Source organism: Quercus suber, unplaced genomic scaffold (assembly GCF_002906115.3).
Source record: "Quercus suber isolate HL8 unplaced genomic scaffold, Cork oak 2.0 scaffold_975, whole genome shotgun sequence".
NCBI lineage: Eukaryota > Viridiplantae > Streptophyta > Magnoliopsida > Fagales > Fagaceae > Quercus > Quercus suber.
The window spans coordinates 122,042-143,730 of record NW_027070393.1 but is presented as its reverse complement, the minus strand read 5'-3'; the positions used below and the strand labels follow the sequence as shown (position 1 = coordinate 143,730).

Here is a 21,689-nt window from a genome sequence, read left to right as displayed (position 1 = left end):
CATATACCAAAAACTAATTGGTGTTTTAATCTGATAATAAATAGTTATTATCAAGAGCAAACGCTATAGGTTGAAATTATTTGAAAAAAAAAATCAATTCACCCCCTCTTTGGATAGGATGTCCTCTTTAGAAATGGTTGGATCTTGAAGGATATTAAGTGTATGTTTGGTTTGTGCGTTTTGCATCCACGTCTGGACGTAAACGCATTTCAACTTTTTTTTTTTTTTTTCTTTTTCAGCTGTGCCATGATTGTTGACTTTGGTACCAAACTTATTGCACACCTTAGCAACTTGTCAGCACTTTAATCAACTTATTAGCATTTAAAAATTATTTTAATCAACTTTTCAGTACCTTTTACATAATTTTTTAGCAACTTTTCAGTCATGGGACCCACAAATTTCATTTTTTAACAATTTTTTTATTAAAAATGAGTCCCAGATACTATTCACACATTTAAAAATTATTTTGCTACAATGTTTTTCAGTTTTTAGTTTTCAATTTTCAGCTATATCCAAACGAACCTTAAGTTGATTTGTGAAAAATTTGTTAGTATATCCTTTGTTACTATTTCTTTAAGATGTAATTGTGTTGCTCTAACTCTTGTTAGTGTTTTATAAGAGAATGAGGAGGCCATTATTTGACCTTTTTTTTTTCTTTCCCATTGTATAGCATAATATTGAATGAATAAAGTCTACTATCACTTACTCTAAAAAAAAGATTAAAAAAAAAGAAACTAGTTTAAGAGTAATAAAAAGTTTAGCTAGTAAAAGAGCGCTTAAGTGCAAAGCCTTAAGGCTCCATTTTTTGCCTCTAAAGCAAGGTGCATTCACAATAGGCGCACTTTTTATCGCTTGTCACTTATATATATATATATATATATATAATTATTTATTAAGTGTAACTTGTCTAGAAATACACATCCCCTAATTTTTCTTTATTTTTATTATTTCTTGATATTTTCTCCATAAATTATTTACTAATATTAGCAATTAGTCATAAGAAATTATGGCTATCGGAGATTTAAGAAAAGATATTATATGAAAGTACTCATATCTAGCTAATCCAAAAAAAAATAAAATGACTTCATTTACAATTTTTGTGTCAAAATTACAAAAGTAAGGCTTATCTAAATGTAATATGAATTATATAAAATATTTTTATTTCAATTTATATGATAATTTGATTGTTGCATTTCTCATTAATAATTATTTTTAAATTTATTAAATAAATTTTTTTAAATGTGCCCTTCACTTTAGTAAATTATTTCTCATTAATAATTATTTTTTAATAATTTCTTAGCTATAGTAATTACACCTTTTGGGACTTAATTTTTCAGGAGTTATTATCAAGATTAAGGAATATTAATTACACTTTTTGATAAGAATAGTTATCCTCTCTTTACTATTTAAAGAAATGATTATTCTCACACGTGTGGGGGATAATGATAGATCGACAGGTGTCCTTATAGTTACCAAACAACATCATACGATCAGGACAACAAAACTCACGTTGTTGTTTCTTCAATCTTTCATCACCAACGCACTCCCAAAACTCAGTTAAAGCCCAAAAGGGCAAAACATACGCAAAACACTGTTGTCTTGTCTCATAGCGAAACATGTAAAAAAAAAAGCCACAATTGAAAGCAAAGAGAGAAAGAAAGCAAGAAAGAAAGAAAGAGATGGATTTGGAAGCAGTGGGAGATCTAATCCTACACACAATTCTATCCAACTTAACTCCCAAAGACGCAGCCATAGCTGCCTGTGTCAGCAACAAGCTCAAGTCTTCGGCTTCTGAAGACATCCTCTGGTCCAAATTTTGCTCCCAAGAACTCGATCTCAATGAACCCATTGATCCTCTTGGAAACCCCACCCCTTCTTTCAAGGTTAGAACCTCTTTTTCTGCTTTTTCCCCCATGCCCATTTTGCCATCTTCCCCAATTTTCATACGTTCATTACTAGGGTTTTTGTATTCCAATTTCTGTTTTTATATTATGTATGTCAATTGGAATGTAAAGCTTTCTTTTTTATCTGGGTAATGAAGCATGAAACAAACAAGTTGAATTCTTTGTTCAATTTCAGTAATTGAATAAAATGGGGTGGGAATTTTGGGGGAAATTGGAAAAAAAAAAAAAGTGTTTCTTTTTAAGTGTGTATATATTAGAATGATTTTGACGTTTGGAAAAGAAAAAGATAGATAATTCTTTGTCAAATGACAGCAACGGAGAATTACAAGTATAGAAAGCTTACTGGAAAGAAATGTTTAACTTTTAAGGGTCCCTCTTTTTTTTAATGTTTTTTTGATTTCATGGGGTACCCATTTGAGAGAAAAGCTGTTGATTTCATTTTCATCAAATTGTTTTTTTTTTTTTTTTTAGTTTAAAGGTGAGTGGGGAGTGGGCGTGAGAAATTGCTTACTGCTTTACTGAAATAACTGAAAAATGTGTATGTGGGAAAATTGGTTTACATGACTGCCTGAGTAAAATTCGTAAGAGCCAATGCTATATCATCATATATTTCTCACTTCCTTATCTTGAGCTAGACAGACATATTGATTGACCATACCATCAGTGTACAGATAAATTTCTGGTGGTCGATATGTTTTTAAGTAAGTAATTTGAAGACTTTTCAGTACCTCCCACAAGAAAAGAAATACCTTATTTTCACTTCATATTCTTTGCTTTTAAACTTTCAATGAAATTATTTTGTTAGAAAATGATTGTCAAGTACCAAACTGGATATATTGGGGTCCTCCACACAATTATGAGGGCCATTTTCTGGGTTAAATGCAATAATTTTTATGTCAATGTGCAGTCAACTTCTCTCTCTCTCTCTCTCTCTCTCTCTCTCTTTTTTTTTTTTTTTTTTTCCTCGGTTTAAAGTATTATATTAGTAGTATGCTCTATTGAGTTGTGTTGTATCATATAATCATTTCAAGAAGTAGTTTTTTTCTTTTCTTGGCTTACCTCTACCTGTCTCTCTCCAGGCATGTTATCAAGCATGGCGAGAAGCTTTCAATATGTATCCTTGGCCACTTGTCATGCGAGTTAAAAGATGTTGGGGGAGACTTAAGAACTGGTTGTCCATTAATTTTCCGGAAGCTGAGGCTACACTTTGCAAGGGTGTATCAGAAGTTGAGATTCAAGAATCAGAGAGGATCTTGAAAGTGAAATTGCCTCTTCCCACGAGGATCCTCTATCGTTTTTGTGATGGTCAAGAATTTAAGCCCGAAAGATCTTCAGGAAGTGCAGGTGGAAGTTTATTGGGCCTCATAGGTGGCTATTCATTTTATACCCACTTGGTAAATGTGTTTTTGTTACCTTTAAACGAGGCGGTTTTAAACACAAAGGCAATCATACGACAGATTGGTTTGTCCAGCAGATTTAAGTATCTTGTTGTGGCTGCTTCCTATACAGAATCCGAGAAGTTTTTTTTCCTCAACTGTACCACCGGTCAACTCCATGTCGGTACTGTGAATCTTGCAACTGAGGGAGAAATGATTCCATGTGTACCAAATGCATTAATAAGTTCAGTGCATGATTCCAATGGTGATCAACAGCAGGACGCAATGCTGCTATGGTTAGAAGAACATGCACGTCGCTTAGAAAATGGTACGATTAAACTTCGTGAAAAAGGAGGAACCAGAAGTATCAGTCTGTTTCCAGAGGAACCTCCACTCTGTTCCACTGCTTTAACCAATGGGGTGAAAGTAAGTAAAAACATAGAACCTGCATATTTTAGCCTTTTATTCCTTTGTTTTGGCACAGTGAGTAAAATAGGAAGTGTGGTGATTGATTAATCTGCTGAGGCATATTAGAATGCACAAATTTGGCTTTGTCATATAGGCCCTGGCATGGGAATAACGTTCTCATGGGATCAGGTTCTTAAAAGTTAAAACCTGTTCTTTTGACAAACTTCTTCATTGCCCTTGGCTAAAAGGGAGATGATGTCTATGCTGTGTAATCAAGTGGCTTGATAGACAATTTTGCTCTTTAAAGGCATTTGGTGTTACCTTGGCTGGAAGTGAATTTCAGGCAGGGTGAATCAGAACTATCTTCTGGTTCCAGCACCATCCCCTCTATATTTATAACTCTTTCTTTGGATAGCAGATAAGAATTGTTCACCTTGCCTCGTGTTACATGGTATATGCTTTAATCGCTTGTTATGGGACTCTATCTCTTAGTGCTTGCTAAGTTTGGTCCGTAAGAAGGGAACTCTTAAAACAAGCTTCACCATATTTGTATGGTTAGCATGTAACATCCACCACGAGCCCTGAAGGGTAAAGAACAGTTTTTACAGGTCAGAATTTTAAGTAGGAGAGGATGATACACACATGAAATGATCCCTTCTGTTAAAGTTTTGAGAAAATTCATTGAACATTTGGGATGGTTTTATGGAGAAAAGAAAGGTCTTCAGTTGTTTTTAAATTACCAGAATTTATGCTCAGCTGGAGCAGTCCTTGATTATAGTGAATTGAGTCATTTTAAAAGCATTCTCATAAGAAGAAATGTGTGGGATTTTCAACACAACAAGGTGTTGGCTTACTAATAAAAAAGAAAAGAAAAGAAATTTTTTAGCTTATCTAGATGCTAGAAGAAGTCATAAAATAGGGTTTGGGAAATATGTAAGTATCAAAGAACTACTCTACTCTTTTATCATTGGTCTTTTCATTCTTGTCTGGTAGAAGTTGTTAAGTTGTGATTCTTTTGCTAATTGCATTACCACTACGACTACTGTCATCTCCTCTATTGTTATATGAAAACTAATCACAAATGATTTTCACTGAAGGTTCGTGCTTCTGCGGTGTTTGTTCCAGAGATTGCTGACCTTCAAAATGAGCGTAGAAAGTATACATTTTCTTATTCAATCCGCATGTCCCTTCTGCGTGAAGGATGTGTCATTAATGGAATACCCTTCAGCTCATGCCAATTGCAGCGGAGGCATTGGATCATTTGTGCTAATGACCGTGTAGAATCTGATGTTAATGATGAAGCTGTAATAGGACAGGTAGAAATCCATTTAATCATTTTTTTTTTTTTTGCTTAATTCCCACTTGTTATTTAGTGTAAGCTTGATCTGAATGGGCAATCTAATTCTTACCTCTTTGAAAGGATCTTATAGTAATTATAGCTTCTCTCTCTCTCTCTCTCTCTCTCTCTCTCTCTCTCTCTTTGGGTATGGTTGAAATTAATTCAGACTTAATACTTTGGGGCACAATTGCCAATAATATCATCAAAAACACAATTTTTGATTTCCACATGAATCCTAGAAATCTCTACAATACTCACAGTTCTGATGCCATGGGTTATAGGTTTAATCTTTAATTTATTGTTAAATATATATTTTAATTGTTAAAAAGTATAAGTTATGATTAAAATGATCACTTATTAATAAATGATGGTCCTGTTAGTTACGTTAGTATTTGATGGGTTAGAATTTATTTATTTATTTATTAATTATTATAAAGTAGAAAGTTATTGTTAAGGTTATTATTAGCTATATTGTTTTATTTATTTTTTAATTTGAATAATTTGTAGGTAAGATGGTTACTGAAAATTCATTTTTTGTGTATAGTTTTACTTCTTTGCTATCTATTATTGCTTTTAAATTATTTTGAGATATGTTTTCAAATATTTTGATATTTGTTACTTTTTTTAAAAACCGAAAATAAACATAAATTATTTCCAAAAAAAAAAATATATATATATAGACCTAAAAATAAATTTTAATTAATCAATTTCCATATCCCCTTGTGTTGCGTCCTGGTTTTTTAGAAATTTCCAGGTCACTTTATCTTGTGTCGTGTCGTATCGGTGTTCGTGCTTCCTTGTGCATAACTTACTAATACAAAAAAGTGATTTACTAGTTAGCAAAAGAGAAGAAACAGAAATCTAATTAGTCTTTTTGTGTTGGAGATGATTTAGACAGCTTGCTAAAATGCTAGATCAGGCGTCCAATGGCAGAACAAAAGTGTACTTGATGGAAATTAAAAAGCTTAATCAAATGGTTTTTTTAATGGTCCCTGACCAGAATACCTTACGTTTTCTATTTGTGAATCAAAATTTGATGACATTTTGTTGCTGAAACGTAGAACTAGTTTACTGAGAACAATCCATCAGTTTCTGGTTTGGCCCTGCTCTGGCAGAAGATGAAGGAAAAATTACTGGTATGCTGAGCTTAGGCAAGTCCCAGCCCACCTCAGCAAGGCCTGATCAACAGTCCTAGTATGAAATGAACCAGGAAAACAATCACTATCATGACATGAAAAATTCACCATATTCAAAAATATTGATATCAACTTCTTGGTCCACTTAAAAACCTGTAGGTCTATTGTCATTTATTGATTCATTATATAAACCAAGCACAGCATCAAAGTTAACATTTTTTGACAGTTGTTCAAGATCTTACTATCGTTTTATATGTTTGCAGTACCCACTATTGCTTCCAGGTGAGAAAGAATTTGTTTACGAGAGTTGTACGCCTCTACCAACTTCTTTAGGTTCCGTAGAAGGCTCTTTCACATTTGTCCCTGGCAGGTACTCTACATAAACCCTTCATTTGTTAAATGTAGTTTTCTTAAAATATGGTTCAAGAGTTCTTATGAAATATGAGTCATATATGCATCTGGCTAGGTGCACTGCAATGACCCTACTTGCTGTAGATGAAAACATGTGCTGTCTTCAGTACTTCCTTAGGTTGCAGAATTACACTTATGTGTGATGCAAAATCCAAACTGCGTTGTTCGGTAGAAATATAATGGCAGTAGCCATTCCATGCCTAATTGACACCTAAGTGGGTGGTCACACTCCTGTGTTTTTCCCTGTCCAGTCCAGACAAATATTTGAAAAAAAAAATGGTATAATTTTCTTTGGAAAAAGTAAAATCAGATGTGCAATATCTTTATGTTCATGCAAATTAAGGCAGGGAGTTGCACTAGTTATATTGACTTTGTACGTTTTCTTGACTATATTTTAATAAGAGATGAGGTTCGAATGGGCTGCATGGGCTCACCATTTTCTTAGAATATGAATTATCAGAATGAATCTGCACGTCAATAGTATAAACGTATAGCATGTGCAAATATAATATTATAGAAAAATTACCTATTAAAAGATTTCTATGTCATCTCTTTAGTATTATACAAAAGAGATATTACCAAATATCTTAATAGCAACCCATACTTAACAATATATATTATCTGCCAATGAGCTCCAGCTCTAAAATAGCACATCCCTTTATTGGGTGGAGGATAAGTTTGTGAGTTCAAAATCCATTGGGTGGATAGCAATAAATGTTTTGGGAAAAATATCAAGATGATTGATACTTATTAGTTTATGAGATATTAGAATTAATTTTTTTTTCCCCAAGGGATCCACCACGTGCTCATTGAGACATTATTATGGTAGTCTTGCTTGTCCTTTTTCTTTTTTTGGTCTCGGGGTTGGAGTCCTATTTACCTCACTTAGTTGCCAATGGTTCTGGTCTTGTTTTTGGGGGTAGGTCTTAAGTTTTAAACTCAGCCTCAGGTGACAATGTGACATTGTTCAGCTCAAGAACTATATCTTCCCATGCCTAAAATCATTAGATCTTTGGGTGACCAGGCTATGGCTCAAACCCACCTGAGGGAGCACCCACAGCTCCCTTATCATCTAGACCCCTAGGCATTGGTTCCTTAGGTTTTGTTTGGTTGGGGAGATAGAAAATGGGAGGATAGAAGATGATGGGAGGATAAAAAAGATTTAATTTTCCCGTGTATGTTTAGTTGGAGGGATGGAAAACTCCTTTGTTTGGTTGGGAAGAAAAATGAGAGGATGAAAAATATAGTTGGTACAAATTTACTTTTATAACCCTATTATATAAAACATTATATTTTTATTATATTACCCCCAAATATATAAATACATTTATAAGCAAGTTATTCTCATCCTTTGAGTCTCTCCACTCACCGGTGTCACTCAGTTTCTCAACCTCATATCGCATGGTCTCTCCTCCCCAAATTGCAGATCTTGACAGAACAATACGCAGAACCAGAGAGTTTACTTATAAAAAAAAAAAAAAAAAAGCGAGTCAATCTAAAATTTTTAATTACACATTTTATTAAGGTATCTTACACAAATTATTTCTTATAAAAAAAAAACTCTTTTAAAAAAAAGATTATATGTATAAAGAAATTGTTGCACACTTGCACGTATAGAAAAATTGAAATAAACAAAAACAAAACCCATTCATTCACATCAATCTTTCGTCTACCCGTGGTCCCATACAGTTCCAGTAACTAAAGCACAGAGAGGACATCGGAGGCACAAGGGAGGAGATCGGTGTGAGATTTTGCGGACGGCAAAGTCAAGGATGTGAAATTTTGTGGGCAGCGAAGTCAACGGCATGAGATTTTGTAGGTGGTGAAGTTGACGACGAAGGACAACGGTGACTTGGCTGATGATCTACGTGGAGGACAACGGCGACTCGCCTCTAACTCAGCCTTGACTCAGATGGACAGTCTAGACTATAAGGGGTATATGTGTCATTTCAGGATTTGAGCTTTTTCTCTCCTCTGTTTTCTTCCTGATTTGGAGAGATGAATTTTTGTGGGCCCAGGTGATGTGTTTTCTCCCCTGTTTTCTCTCCCTTAAGTTCTCTCCTAGACCAAACGGGAAAACAACATTTTCACTCCCATTTTCCTCTCCCCTTGTTTATCCTCCTCTTTTCACTCCAACCAAACAGGGCCTCAATGTGTAGAGAGTTATTATAGCCACGCTTAAGTAGCTATGGCTTGTTGCCCCCCTGCATTTTATAGTCAATGGGGAAGAGAGGGGGGGGGGGGGGGTTGGAATTATCTTTTAGTGAAAATGAGAAGAAAAAGGAATCTAAACTCTTCTTAAAGGACCCAAACTGAACAGGCTCTAGGCATTTGATCTTAGCCACGTAAATAGCCATGTGTGACTTGGGTTTAACATTTATGTTCTCAAGTCCTTAAAGGGTATTGATGAGAGTTCATTGCAAGCCAAGCGAATGGAAAATCTTGTTAAGGTATTAGTTAAAATTTTCTGTGAACAATTGGGTAAAATAGATCCACTATTGACTTAGAGGAAGTGTTACTAAGTGCTAATTGCAATGTGCTTTTTACTTGATCAGTTCATGACTGGGAATTAGACCTTTTAAAGTAGCTTTTTTACTTGGACAGTGGCCAAGGGAAAGATTCTTACATTGGATAATCTGAGGAAGAGGAATAATTGTGTCATTAGCCGTTGTTGCATGTGCAAGAATAGTTGGGAATCAGTGGATCACTTTTTATTCACTGTACTCATGCATATATAGCTTGTGGACTCTTGTGTTTAGCTTGATTGGTGTCTCTTGGGTGATGCCTAAGCAGTGAATTTGTTGGCTTGTTGGAAAAGGGGTGTTGGTTGGCATTGGGCAGCGGTTATTTGGGGGCTAGTTGTGTATCATGTGGATTATTTGGAGAGAACTGAATCTTCAAACTTTTGAGGGGGAGGAGCATACCATCCTTGAGTTGAAACAGTTCTTTTGCTTTCTTGGTTTGACTGGATGACTGCCATGAGCGGTCTTTTAATTCTTAGAATTGTGTTCTTTTGCATAGTTATTTGACTTTCCTTTGTACACTGTCTGTGTGCCAGGGGAGCAGCATGTACTATTTTTATTTCCTTTTAATAATAATTTCTTTACCTATCCACACACACACAAAAAGGAAAAAAGAAAAAAAAAACCCATAAGGGTTGCACTGTAAAACAAGGGTACAAGTATAAGCAGAGTTATGGGTTATATAATTTCATGTGATTGCGATTTTAATTGGCTGATCTACGTTGTACAGGTTTGCGAATCTTATGCATATGCATACTTTACTATAAGGAAGTTTCTTATATTTATTCCACAATCTAATCAAAGTCTATAATACTAAGTGAAACTGAGATCTCCCAAGGTTATGAACAATTTCTTGATTATATACATATTAATGAGAGAGAGNAATTATTTCTTATAAAAAAAAAACTCTGCATACAAATTTAATAAAATGTTCACCTTACCTTTTAAAAAAAAGATTATATGTATAAAGAAATTGTTGCACACTTGCACGTATAGAAAAATTGAAATAAACAAAAACAAAACCCATTCATTCACATCAATCTTTCGTCTACCCGTGGTCCCATACAGTTCCAGTAACTAAAGCACAGAGAGGACATCGGAGGCACAAGGGAGGAGATCGGTGTGAGATTTTGCGGACGGCAAAGTCAAGGATGTGAAATTTTGTGGGCAGCGAAGTCAACGGCATGAGATTTTGTAGGTGGTGAAGTTGACGACGAAGGACAACGGTGACTTGGCTGATGATCTTCTTCTAACAATGCAAGTGAGGTGTATAATGGTTGCCAATTCAGCAAATTTCCATAATATCAATTAGAAGAATTCAACTCTTTTTAAGAATGTGAAATTGAACTTTTGTTTTGGTCTGTTCCTTAGGTTGGTAGACCCAAAAGGTGCTCCATTTGAAGTTGAGGTGGCAAGGTTCCCCCTCCAGTTACCAGACTACATTTTCTGATAACCAGTCTTCAAGGTTGAAGTTCTTTGTGTGGCAACTCGTTTTGATGACCTATCATGTGTTGTTTGTTAATAATTCTCTAAAAATTGTATGAAATTTTATGGGTTTTGCCTGTTCTGTAGTGCTTATAATGTGCTACTTTATGCTTATATATATGATGAAAGGTCTTGTTTATAATATTATATCCGTGTTTCTTAAAGCCAAGTTAAACACCAAAAGATAAAGGGATTACTGACTAGGTTAAATTACACTATGTAAGATCCTTTTGCCAAGAGAATGTGAATAGTATGTAAATTATATTTATATCGATCTGGTCGCTTCAATGTTAGAAATTTCTCATGTTTTACAATGCAATCGGGTTGACAGGGATGGCATGACCCATGATCTGGATGCCTATTTTATGACTCTTGTATTCTATCTAATATAAGAAAAGTAAACATGAGGATTGGTGGAAATTGAAATCTTAGGAATTTTTATTACAGGGAGTATAGGGGTAAATGTAGCCAAGTGGATTTGGATTGTGAATCCACCATTCGCGGGTGCAATTTCACCCATAATAAACATAAGTAATAACTCGATTGATTGACAAGAAATGGATGCTAAACCGTCTTTAGACAAGGTCAGATATAATCAAGAACTTAAACATTTTACAGATTTTTAGTTAGGCTAAGAGCATCTCCAATAGGCAATGCATAGCTAAAATATAGAGAAGATTTTACACTGTTCATGCTATATTTACTCATGCTCTAGTAGCTCCTCTATATTCAGAAATATTTTTTTGCTAATAAACAGTAACCCATCAAGTCTGATGGGCTATTGTTCATTAGCAATTGAATTTCTTGGATTAAAAAATTATACCAGCTACTTTATTATATCAATTCTTTCTCTCTCCTCTGGATTTCTTTTTTTCTCTAATTCTCTCCGTTTCTCACATAATCCAGTTCTTAAAATAAAGTTGAATCAGAACAAGCAAATATGAAAAAAAAAGAACAAGTCGATCTGACCGAGCTTGGTGGTGGGGAGGACGACGAGTAGCGGTAGAGATGCTGGAGCAGTGGTGGAGGCCCAAGCTCAACCGACCTCCACTGGCAATGCCTCAATGGTGGTGGTCGAAACTCTCACCACTGCCTCCATGGTACTCACACATCCACAACACGGTTCCTTCCTTAAAATCAATTTCGATCCTTGCTGGGTATTTTGGTGGTGATGTGGTGGAGTGGGTCGTTTTGTTGCTATTGGTGGTGGTGGGTCATTGGGGTTTCTGATTGTGGGTTTGGGTTGAGATCAAATCGTGGATTTGGGTTAAGATCAGGATGTGTTTGTGGTCGGGATTGGTGAAAGTGTTTATGTTTGTGGTCCGGATCGACGACGGCGTTTGTGTTTATGGTTGGGATTAGGCTGTGTTTGTGTTGGTGGTTGGGATTGGGCTGTCGTTAGCGGTGGGTTTGTGTTTGTGATCTCTCCTCTCTGTCTCTCTCTCTTTTCTCTGATGTGAAGAGCAAGTGGAAGGTTCTGGAGGAGAAAAAGAAATAAAAGAAGGGGGATAGAGGACATGTGTGTGGAGGAGAATGAAATGAAAGAATAAAAAATAATATAAAGAATAAAAAATCCTAATTGAGAAATTCTACCACAATATTTTCATAATATTTTCACAATAAATTTTAAGTAATAAATTGTTATTAGTTAATATTGGCGAGAAAAAAATAATTTTAGTGGTGAGTTCAAATAATTTTAAGTAATAAATTTTGTTGTGAAAGTATTGCGAAAAATGTTGTAAATATATCACTTTTCATTAAAAAATATAATTGTTGGGAATAAATATAGGAAGAATAAATGATGATAAAGAATGAATAAAGAAATAATATTTAAATGAGATAGAGAATCTGTTAGAAGTGTATTTGAAAAAATGGGTAGGTAAAAGCTAAATAACACTGTTCATTCTCCAAACAGTACAAAAATTGCTGAAGGTGCTGAAGATGCTCTAAAACCAATTGCTTGGATGCATTTGCCCTTTCTGAACAAGCTGCTCAACCCACAAAATATTATGTCATATTCTAGCTTGGCTAACACGGATAAAAGAACAAATTCTTCTGAAGTTATCATCAAAATATGTTGTGCCCTCTCCCCTTTCTTTCAATGAAGGAAACAACTACTAATTCCCATGAATGCTAGTAGTGCTTTGGGTTTTGTAATTGAAAAATTAACCCAGTGACCAAAATGGTTTTGTACTCAGCTGTTATCTTCCAAATGCAACCAGGAACTTGGTGGAGTCAGGATTTGACTCTTCTTGACTTGAAGAGAGCAAATTTTATGATGCAAATTTTAATAAAGTAAATAATCCACTTTTCAAAGTTAAATTCAACTCGTGAATAGAATGACTATTAATAGTCAGATAAGCACTAAATTAAGTTTACGTAAAATTCTATTATTTTGGTTAATATGGACTCAAAAGATGCTCAAATCGTGAAGATGTTAAAACTTTATAATGAACATTTATGTACTCGAAGAAATTTGTAACTTTCGTTTACATTCTAGAGCTGAGATTCAAGTTTTAAAGAGTGAGTCTCACACATATATACACTTAGGGTACGTTTGGTACGTTGTAATAGCTCCTGTAATGGAATAATTATTCATGTGTAATATCAATTCGATCATTTGGTTGCATCTTTATTACATGGATTAGTTATTACATTAGAATAACTATTTTTTAAATTGAAGAATAGCTATTCCTCTTTAAAATGAATGTAATAGTTATTCTTTAGTGTATATACTATATAATAGGTTTTAAAATTAATATATTTCCAAAAATATAAAGTTTCTTTATACATCATCTTTTACAAGTTTTTCATATGTAATAACCAAATTTATGAATAGTAATAGTTATTTCATTGCAATATCTTTTATTCCCAGTAATGAAAATTACTATTCCTTACATTCAATGTACCTAACGTACCCTTAGATTCTATCTTATAATTTAAGAAAAATAATAATAAAAAAATAAAATTCAATAAAAGAAATAGAAAAAAGAATAGGAAAGAGGGATGTATATGCATTATTTAATTTTGCGGCATACATTTTCCACTATATCGTGAGCTCTCCCCCTGACAACATGATCTCCTCATCAAAGAAATCGAGATTAATTTTTTCACCAACCCTTCTAAAATTCTGGATTAATTTGTTCTTAATTGGTTAAAGCTGAGAAAAACAACTAGGATAAATGAATGTTTAATGCCTGAATGAGTAGTTGCTGGTTTCTTTTGCTTTTTCTTTGGCAACAAACTGTGTAAAAACAAAAATAGAGTTATCAATTTATATAAACAAAAAGTAGCGATTTTTATGTTTGGCTGTAAATGTTTTTTGTGCAACCAAACATGAGATTAGTTACGATATTTTTGCTGAATATCATTAATTATGTGATTCCATTTTAATCATTATTGGAGTGTAGGACATATTAGATTTGAATTTTTTTACTTAGATTTTTATGGTGAATGTGATTACAATGTGACTCAATTAATTTCAACTCATGTCACTATAATTAAGTGAAAGAACAACTGAAATCGATCACGTGAATAATTTCTCCTCGAACACCTTGATTAGCCCATCCTGACACCCTAATTACAGGATGATGTTATAAAGAACACTAAAATTAAAATCAAGGGAGAAATGACAGTTGCTTTTCAAAATAAGTATGGCCTTCTTTGTAAATACATATCAATAATTAAGAGACCAAAGAGTCTACTAAAACCAAAATTAAGATTATTTAAGTGCATACAATATACCCAAACATTTCGCCAAGACTAATTCTAAATAAACCATGAAATATTTTGGAAAAAAAAAAGGGCAAAAAGGAGCAACTAGGTAACTCTTGTAGACAACACCAGGCTCCCTATATAGACCCATTAGTGCTTGTCCTCCTTGGGAATGTCTTTTGGAGGAACCTTTGTTTCCAATTCCTTCGGAACAGCCTTCTCCGCTGTCCTGAAAGATCCATCAGTCATATTAATGTCTATTTAGATGGAACTTACAACCAACTACTTACAAACTTCATAGCAAAAAATAAAAAATAAAAACCCTTAAATACAATGAACAAAAGAATAAGAGCAATTGGAGAATGGTGCGGCTACAATAAGTTAACACCTACAGAAATGTCAAAACCAGTCACTGAGCACATTAGGAAGACCCAAGTGGGATTTTCAGCCCTAAGTAATAGTCACAATCATCTAGCTCAAGTTTCATTTTGCCATGTCTAATAATTATTGTAATTTGTAGCAGTATTGCCCAAACATGCAAATGCAAGGGTTGGCTGGACAAGTCTTCTACAATATACATTAAAAAAATCGCACCAAATGCACAAAAAACTCCCACTTTTGCAAAGCCTAAGAAAGGTGTTTGGTAGGCAAGCTAACCCAAAATATCTTTTTTTATTTCTTTGGTAGAGTTTGATTCCTGGACTCAAGCCTGCAACCTACTGCTTTGGGTCGAAAAAAGTAATACATGACAAAATAAAAATAGCACCATATCAAAAGCCAAGTAATTGTGTAATTGATGACTGCTTTTTTACTGTCCCCCATTTGCAAATTATGAGCACTTATTCATCATATCCACATAGAAGGTTATGCAAGGGAAGATAAGGACACAAATAATTCTTGTCCACACCCATGTAATTCTTTTCATGGAAGATGTTCAATAAGCATCTAGAATTGCACGTCACTGTTCCATGAGGTTTGCAAGAACAAGCAATTAAATGGACATAAAAAATAATTCTTCAGAAACATCTACCACAGGAATTGAAGCAGTCAGACTTGTTGGAGGCAGTTTTCGTAAACCTACTCCAAAATCCAAACCACCATCAAAGGCTAATTTACTAAACTCAACTTGCATAGCATTCAAAGAAAAAGCTGAACTATAGAAAATCCAACATCAGTAAATAGTCATAACTGGAGCTGGAAAGTGCATTGTTACAACACCCTATTGCTTCTGAAAATGTTACTAACGATGCAAGAACCCAATCTCTCTTTTCTTTCGTGTGGGACCATTCGCAGTTACTACAAAAACCACTCCTTTTTTTTTTTCTTCCTTACAACCCAAATCAAGCCCTTCTTTTATCTATCAAATACCCATAAAACGGCAAGATCTACAATTTCAAACCATCTTATAATTCCTAGTTGCACAACCCAATAACCCTTTCTTGAACAATCCAAAACCTAGCACAATCACACATAGACAAATATCAGATAAACGGCAAGATCTAAACTTTGTTTTTTTTTTTTTTTTTTTTTTTTTTAACAGGTAATAAGAGCAGTGTTATTGATAAAAATTTAAAACAAAAACGACAAAGGGTTCGCGATGATGAACACGAAAGAAACAAAGAACAACAATCCAAGGAACCCCAACACCGAGACCAATCAAACAGAACCTAAACCCCATAAATGGCTGCTATCTCTCATGGGAAAATGGTGCAAATGCTAAAGAATACTAACAAGCAACATAAACAATCACATACATCCCTGGAAAAAAAAAAATTATTCAATACCCCAAAAGCAATGTTTTCCCACCTCTCACTATGAATTTAATTAATGGGTCCAATTAATGGAACCCACTAAGAGCAAAGACCAAATATGCACAGATCATATTGATAGAGAGAGAGAGAGAGAGAGAGAGAGAGGTGTACTTGGAGGCAGAGGCGGATTCTTCTTCGAGCCAATGGCGGATGTGCTTGACGTTGCGCCTAAAGATGGTGGCAGATTGTTTGACGTCGCTCCTCAGCAGTAATATCACTGCGCTCACACCGGCCACCGTCAGTATCAAGTTCGTCAATGCCATTTCTCTTCGTCCTCTTCTTTTTGATAGAGAGCTACAGAAACAGAAACAGAAACACAGAAACAGAAACAGAGAGAGACTTTGAATCGAAAATTTTGATATTTTATTTATGTATTTATTTATTTTCAGAATCTAATGTGTGTGAGAGAGAGAGAGAGAGAGAGAGAGAGATAAATATGTGGAATATTCGATCGGGGTTTCAATCATACGGTCAGGAGGTGGCGTAAAAGTGTTGATTTACGCCACCAATCAGTGTTTGCCACGTCACACATTTAAAAAAAAACCAATACACTCTATCACACACGATTTTAACTTACTCCGCACACACGTATCAGAGAGCAAACCTGGAGAAACAGCACCAACGCCTAACCCATTCCACCATCATCAAGCCACAAAACAACCCAGCCACCCTGATTGTATACTCCCTTGGCTTTTGATTCGAAATTCTTGCCCAGTTTGTCGCCACGAGCTTCCCACTGATACCGAAACCGTAGCGACTGCGCCGGTGGAGTCTACGACTGCGGCGGCGGCGGTTCAGAATGGGTCTGAGAACGATTTGGAGGCTTCCCGGAGGTGGGTTCGCGGTGGTCAGATGAGAGCAGGAGGTGGAATGGTTTCTCCGGGTTTGCTCTCTGATACGTGTTTGCGGAGTAAGTTAAAATTGTGTGCGATAGAGTGTATTGGTTTTTCTTTAAATGTGTGACGTGGCAAACACTGATTGGTGGCGTAAATCAACACTTTTATGCCACCTCCTGACCGTACGGTGTAGGGTTTAAGTCTGGGCTTAAACGGTCTGGATTATTTATAAAATAAAAAGTCACCTCTTCGCCTAAACGCCACCGTTTCTCTCTCTCTTTTTTTTATTTTTAATCGTATTTGAGAGAGAATTGCAGCAAAGAGTCTGAGAAGCTGAGCCTAAACAGGAGACCCGACCCAAGCTCTGCCTCTATGTATGTTTTTTTTTTTTCTCTCTCTGTTTCTTTTTGTGTCTTATGAAGCAAAACCCGTTTGTACTAAAAAAAAAAAAACAATTGATACTTATAATTAAAGTTCATGTGAAATCTTTAGAAGGGTCCCATGATGTTCTTATTCTCATTAGCAAACAACCCATTTGTTGTAAATTAACGTCTTAATGCCCCCTCTTCTTGGTTTTTGTTACTGCCTCTAATAACTTCTTAAAGTTCTGGTCTTGATGTGGGGCTAGCTGAGTGTTGAGAAAAGAGATGAAAGTTTTTTTCTTTTCTTTTCTTATAGACATACTGCACGCACTAGTTGTAATAGTCTTATGCAGCAGAACCTGTTTGTACTAAAAAAATAATGAATTTTTATAATTAAAGGTCATTTAGGAATAGATAAAGCAAACACAGAAGCATACTAATAGGACACATGATATTAAAATCTGTAGAAGAATATGATAGAATCCATGGTCATGAGAAAATCTTTGGAAGCCTCCCCTGATGATGTTCTCATAAGCAAACAACCCATTTGTTGTAAGTTAATGTCTTAATGCCCCCTCTTCTTGTTTTTGGTTTCTGTCTCTTGTAACTTCATAAAGTTCTGGTCTTGTGTTGAACTTGACATGTTCCATGATTACTTTTGTCTCCAGAGGTCTTTGGTGGAGTTAATTTGCAGCTTTTTTGATGCATCATGGACTCGGGTGGTAATGTACTATGGGCCACAGCCTAGCATTTATTGAGGCCCAAGCAGGTATACCTGATTATAATTTGATGTTTCTTTAACAGCATGTGTGCATAATTGATAATTCATGTTATTGAATGGTATTTTGCTCCCATCTATGAACAGGTTTTTGTGGCCAATCATACCTCCACGATTGATTTCATTGTTTTAGAACAGATGATTGCATTGCTGTTATTATGCAGAAGCAACCTGGATGGTTTGGTAAGTGTTAACTGCCAAAATTTGCACTTAAATTACATTCTTATTGTAAATAAGTTATAGCAGTTTAACAATAACAACCATGAAGCAATGTTGCCCATCTTGGGTGTTGTTCTGACAAAGTGACAAGCCTGCCATGTTGGGACTGGGACTGGAAGAGAACCATGACTTGCAAGCTTTCTAAACATGAGAAACACATTGGACATCCGTACGGTGGCCAATCGTTACGCTGCACAACTGCAACTATGTTGCTCCGAAAGATCAACCTCTTACTGCATAGCTCGAACCATGCATGCCCATATGATAGCTTTTGGGTTCAAGCCACGTGGCCACATCCTCAACCGTTTGATGGATATCTATTGCAAATCATCCAATATTGCCTATGCTCTCCACCTGTTCAACAAAATTCCCGAACCAGATATAGTGGCAAGAACGACGTTGATTGCTGCATACTCTACTGCAGGGAATCTAAAGTTGGCTCAGGAAGTATTTGGTGGAACCCCACTCAGTATGCGAGACACAGTTTTTTACAATGCAATGATCACAGCTTATTCCCATAATAATGATGGCCATGCTGCTATTGAACTCTTTCGTGACATGAGGCGAGATGACTTTAGGCCTGACAATTACACTTTCACTAGTGTACTTGGTGCTTTGGCTCTAATAGTTGAGGATAAAAAGCATTGCCAACAGATGCATTGTGCAGTGCTAAAGTCAGGAACAGTGTTTGTTACTTCAGTGTTGAATGCACTTATATCCGCTTATGTTAAGTGCGCATCTTCACCATTAGCATCGTCGTCTTTATTGATGGGTGCAGCTAAAAAGTTGTTTGATGAGATGCCAAAGAAGGATGAGTTAACATGGACAACAATGATTACAGGGTATGTGAGGAACAATGATCTTGATGCAGCCCGTGAAATTCTTGATGGGGTGACTGAAAATATTGGAGTTGCATGGAATGCAATGATTTCAGGTTATGTGCACCATGGTTTTATTCACGAAGCATTAGAAATGTTTAGAAGGATGCATTTGAAGGGGATTCAGCATGATGGGTTTACCTACACGAGTATAATCAGTGCTTGTGCTAATGCTGGATTGTTCAAACATGGAAAGCAAATGCATGCTTTCATTTTGAGAACAGAAGAGAAACATGAACCAGAATTTTCATTGTCTGTGAATAATGCATTGGTTTCACTATACGGGAAATGTGGTAAAGTTGATGAGGCAAGGGAGATTTTTAATAAGATGCCCATAAGAGATCTTATTTCATGGAATGCAATCTTGTCTGCATATGTTAATTTAGGGCGCATTGTGGAAGCTAAGTCCTTTTTTAAGGAGATGCCTGAGAGGAACCTTCTGACATGGACAGTGATGATATCCGGTTTAGCACAAAATGGGTTTGGAGAGGAAGGTTTGAAGCTGTTCAACCAAATGAGAATAGAGGGTTTTGAGCCATGTGATTATGCGTTTGCAGGAGCAATTACATCTAGTGCAATGCTTGGAGCTTTGGAGCATGGACGTCAGCTCCATGCTCAACTAGTTAAGTTGGGGCATGATTCAAGCCTCTCAGCTGGAAATGCACTTATCACAATGTATGCTAGATGTGGCATTGTTGAGGCTGCAAATTGTGTGTTCCTTACAATGCCTTGTTTGGATTCAGTATCTTGGAATGCCATGATTGCAGCTTTAGGACAACATGGACATGGTCTCCAAGCAATAGAACTTTTTGAACAGATGTTGAAGGAAGATATAGTACCTGATCGAATAACTTTTCTCACTATTCTCTCTGCTTGCAGCCATGCTGGTTTAGTCAAAGAAGGACATCGTTATTTCAATTCAATGCGTGGTTGTTACAATATAACACCAGGAGAAGATCATTATGCTCGATTGATTGACTTGTTGGTTCGAGCTGGGAAGTTTTCAGAAGCAAAGGATGTGATTGAATCAATGCCATTTGAGCCGGGTGCACCAATTTGGGAGGCTCTTCTTGCTGGTTGCCGAATTCATGGGAACATGGATTTAGGGATTCAAGCTGCTGAACGACTCTTTGAACTAATGCCACAACATGACGGGACCTATGTACTTCTGTCAAACATGTATGCCACTGCAGGCAGGCAGGATGATGTGGCTAAAGTGCGGAAATTAATGAGGGACCGGGGTATTAAGAAAGAGCCTGGTTGTAGTTGGATTGAGGTTGAAAGCAAGGTTCATGTGTTCCTGGTTGACGATACTGTGCACCCAGAGGTGCAAGCTGTGTATAATTATCTAGAGCAATTGGTACTTGAAATGAGAAAACTTGGCTATGTCCCTGACACAAAGTTTGTGCTGCATGATATGGAGGAAGCACAAAAGGAATCTGTCTTGTATACTCATAGTGAGAAGCTTGCGGTTGTTTTTGGGCTTATGAAGCTTCCTCTAGGAGCCATAATTAGGGTTTTCAAGAACCTTAGAATTTGTGGGGATTGCCATAATGCATTCAAGTTCATGTCAAAAGTAGTAGGTAGAGAGATAGTTGTAAGAGATGGGAAGAGGTTTCATCATTTTAGAAATGGTGAATGTTCTTGTGGCAATTACTGGTAGCTGGATATTTTGTCAGCCAATTATCTTTGGGAAGTTACTATCAAAGACAGAACGCCCTATTCCTCTTGTTCTTTTTGGTAGCCCCAAGGTGGTAATTTATAGAATGGTCATTCTTGTCAATTATGGATCCAACTACTGAAACACAAAATTACCCCCAAACTACTTTTGGAAGACTACCCAAAGGACGATGCATGAGTTTTTCACTTCTGTCTGGATTTTCTTTTACAAAAGATGTTGAAGTTCAATACGGCAAATATATAAGTGTTTTGGATGCCAGAGTGGTGTACTCCAAAAGGTTGATATACCCTTTTTTGTATTTTTGATGTTAGGCAAATAATATAATTGTTGGTTAAGCCACTAATTTTGAATATGAAATTTGTTAATATTGCCCTGATGGCAACTGTAGTTACTGTACTCACTACATTAAATAGGTGATTTTTTATAAAATTTCTCAGAATAAGTTATAACAGTCTTGCCAATTAGCTATAGCTCAATGCACTTCTTTCTCCTGTAATAATTTGTTGGAGGGTGAGGTCGAGGGTTCAAATCCCATGGGTGCATGTGTAGCTTACCAATTCAAAAAAGAAGTAATAACAGTCTCAGTAATGATTTATGGTTACTGTCTTGTGTGTTTCTCTCAAAAATTGCAGTCAAGTACAATAAAATTTTCATTGATGCTTTTTTTGGAATGGTCTGAAGTAAGGAGTTGCTTATAGCTCACTAAATTTATGTGTGCATTTTTTGTTTTGTTAATTCTATATGCATGCAGTGAAAGAATCCCCTGCATTTTAGATAGGGTGGCAAAAGACTGTTGGATGTGTTTATTTTGGGGCAAGGCTTTTGCCAA

General features: G+C 35.7%; 3 protein-coding genes across 6 annotated transcripts; 2 read left to right on the top strand and 1 right to left on the bottom strand.

Annotated features, from left to right (window-relative positions):
• The first annotated feature begins 1,512 nt into the window (after positions 1–1,512).
• LOC112034757 (F-box protein SKIP16) lies at positions 1,513–10,728 on the top strand. Its single transcript, XM_024067573.2, has 5 exons — positions 1,513–1,883; positions 2,984–3,706; positions 4,786–5,004; positions 6,427–6,533; positions 10,468–10,728. The coding sequence occupies exons 1-5, from the start codon at positions 1,680–1,682 to the stop codon at positions 10,544–10,546; spliced, it is 1,332 nt and encodes a 443-aa protein (XP_023923341.2). The 5' UTR covers positions 1,513–1,679; the 3' UTR covers positions 10,547–10,728.
• A 3,464-nt stretch (positions 10,729–14,192) lies between these two features.
• LOC112034771 (uncharacterized) lies at positions 14,193–16,811 on the bottom strand. The gene is made up of 3 exons (XM_024067588.2): positions 16,711–16,811; positions 16,218–16,400; positions 14,193–14,524 (listed from the first exon to the last, which is right to left on the bottom strand). Exons 1-3 carry the CDS (start codon positions 16,749–16,751, stop codon positions 14,446–14,448), a joined length of 303 nt encoding a protein of 100 aa, XP_023923356.2. The 5' UTR covers positions 16,752–16,811; the 3' UTR covers positions 14,193–14,445.
• An 89-nt stretch (positions 16,812–16,900) lies between these two features.
• LOC112034769 (pentatricopeptide repeat-containing protein At1g25360) lies at positions 16,901–21,321 on the top strand. 4 transcript variants are annotated; one of them, XM_065768623.1, is made up of 4 exons: positions 17,161–17,316; positions 17,973–18,073; positions 18,170–18,265; positions 18,386–21,321. In XM_065768623.1, the coding sequence occupies exon 4, from the start codon at positions 18,449–18,451 to the stop codon at positions 20,840–20,842; it is 2,394 nt and encodes a 797-aa protein (XP_065624695.1). In that variant the 5' UTR covers positions 17,161–17,316; positions 17,973–18,073; positions 18,170–18,265; positions 18,386–18,448; the 3' UTR covers positions 20,843–21,321. The 4 variants fall into 4 exon arrangements, with proteins under 4 accessions (XP_065624692.1, XP_065624695.1, XP_065624694.1 ...); XM_065768622.1 differs by having other exon boundaries at positions 18,351–21,321; XM_065768620.1 differs by lacking the exon at positions 17,161–17,316 and adding an exon at positions 16,901–17,016 and having other exon boundaries at positions 18,170–21,321.
• The last annotated feature ends 368 nt before the right edge of the window (positions 21,322–21,689 follow it).

Excerpts from the sequence above, each read along its gene's own strand:
- LOC112034757 (XM_024067573.2), top strand. The coding sequence starts at position 1,680 with ATGGATTTGGAAGCAGTGGGAGATCTAATCCTACACACAATTCTATCC. Across the intron at positions 1,884-2,983 it reads ACCCCACCCCTTCTTTCAAG|GCATGTTATCAAGCATGGCG; the intron begins GTTAGAACCTCT and ends GTCTCTCTCCAG. Across the intron at positions 5,005-6,426 it reads ATGAAGCTGTAATAGGACAG|TACCCACTATTGCTTCCAGG; the intron begins GTAGAAATCCAT and ends ATATGTTTGCAG.
- LOC112034771 (XM_024067588.2), bottom strand. The coding sequence starts at position 16,751 with ATGATGGTGGAATGGGTTAGGCGTTGGTGCTGTTTCTCCAG. Across the intron at positions 16,401-16,710 it reads CGTTGGTGCTGTTTCTCCAG|CTCTCTATCAAAAAGAAGAG; the intron begins GTTTGCTCTCTG and ends CTGTTTCTGTAG. Across the intron at positions 14,525-16,217 it reads GAATCCGCCTCTGCCTCCAA|GACAGCGGAGAAGGCTGTTC; the intron begins GTACACCTCTCT and ends TGGATCTTTCAG.
- LOC112034769 (XM_065768620.1), top strand. The coding sequence starts at position 18,449 with ATGAGAAACACATTGGACATCCGTACGGTGGCCAATCGTTACGCTGCA.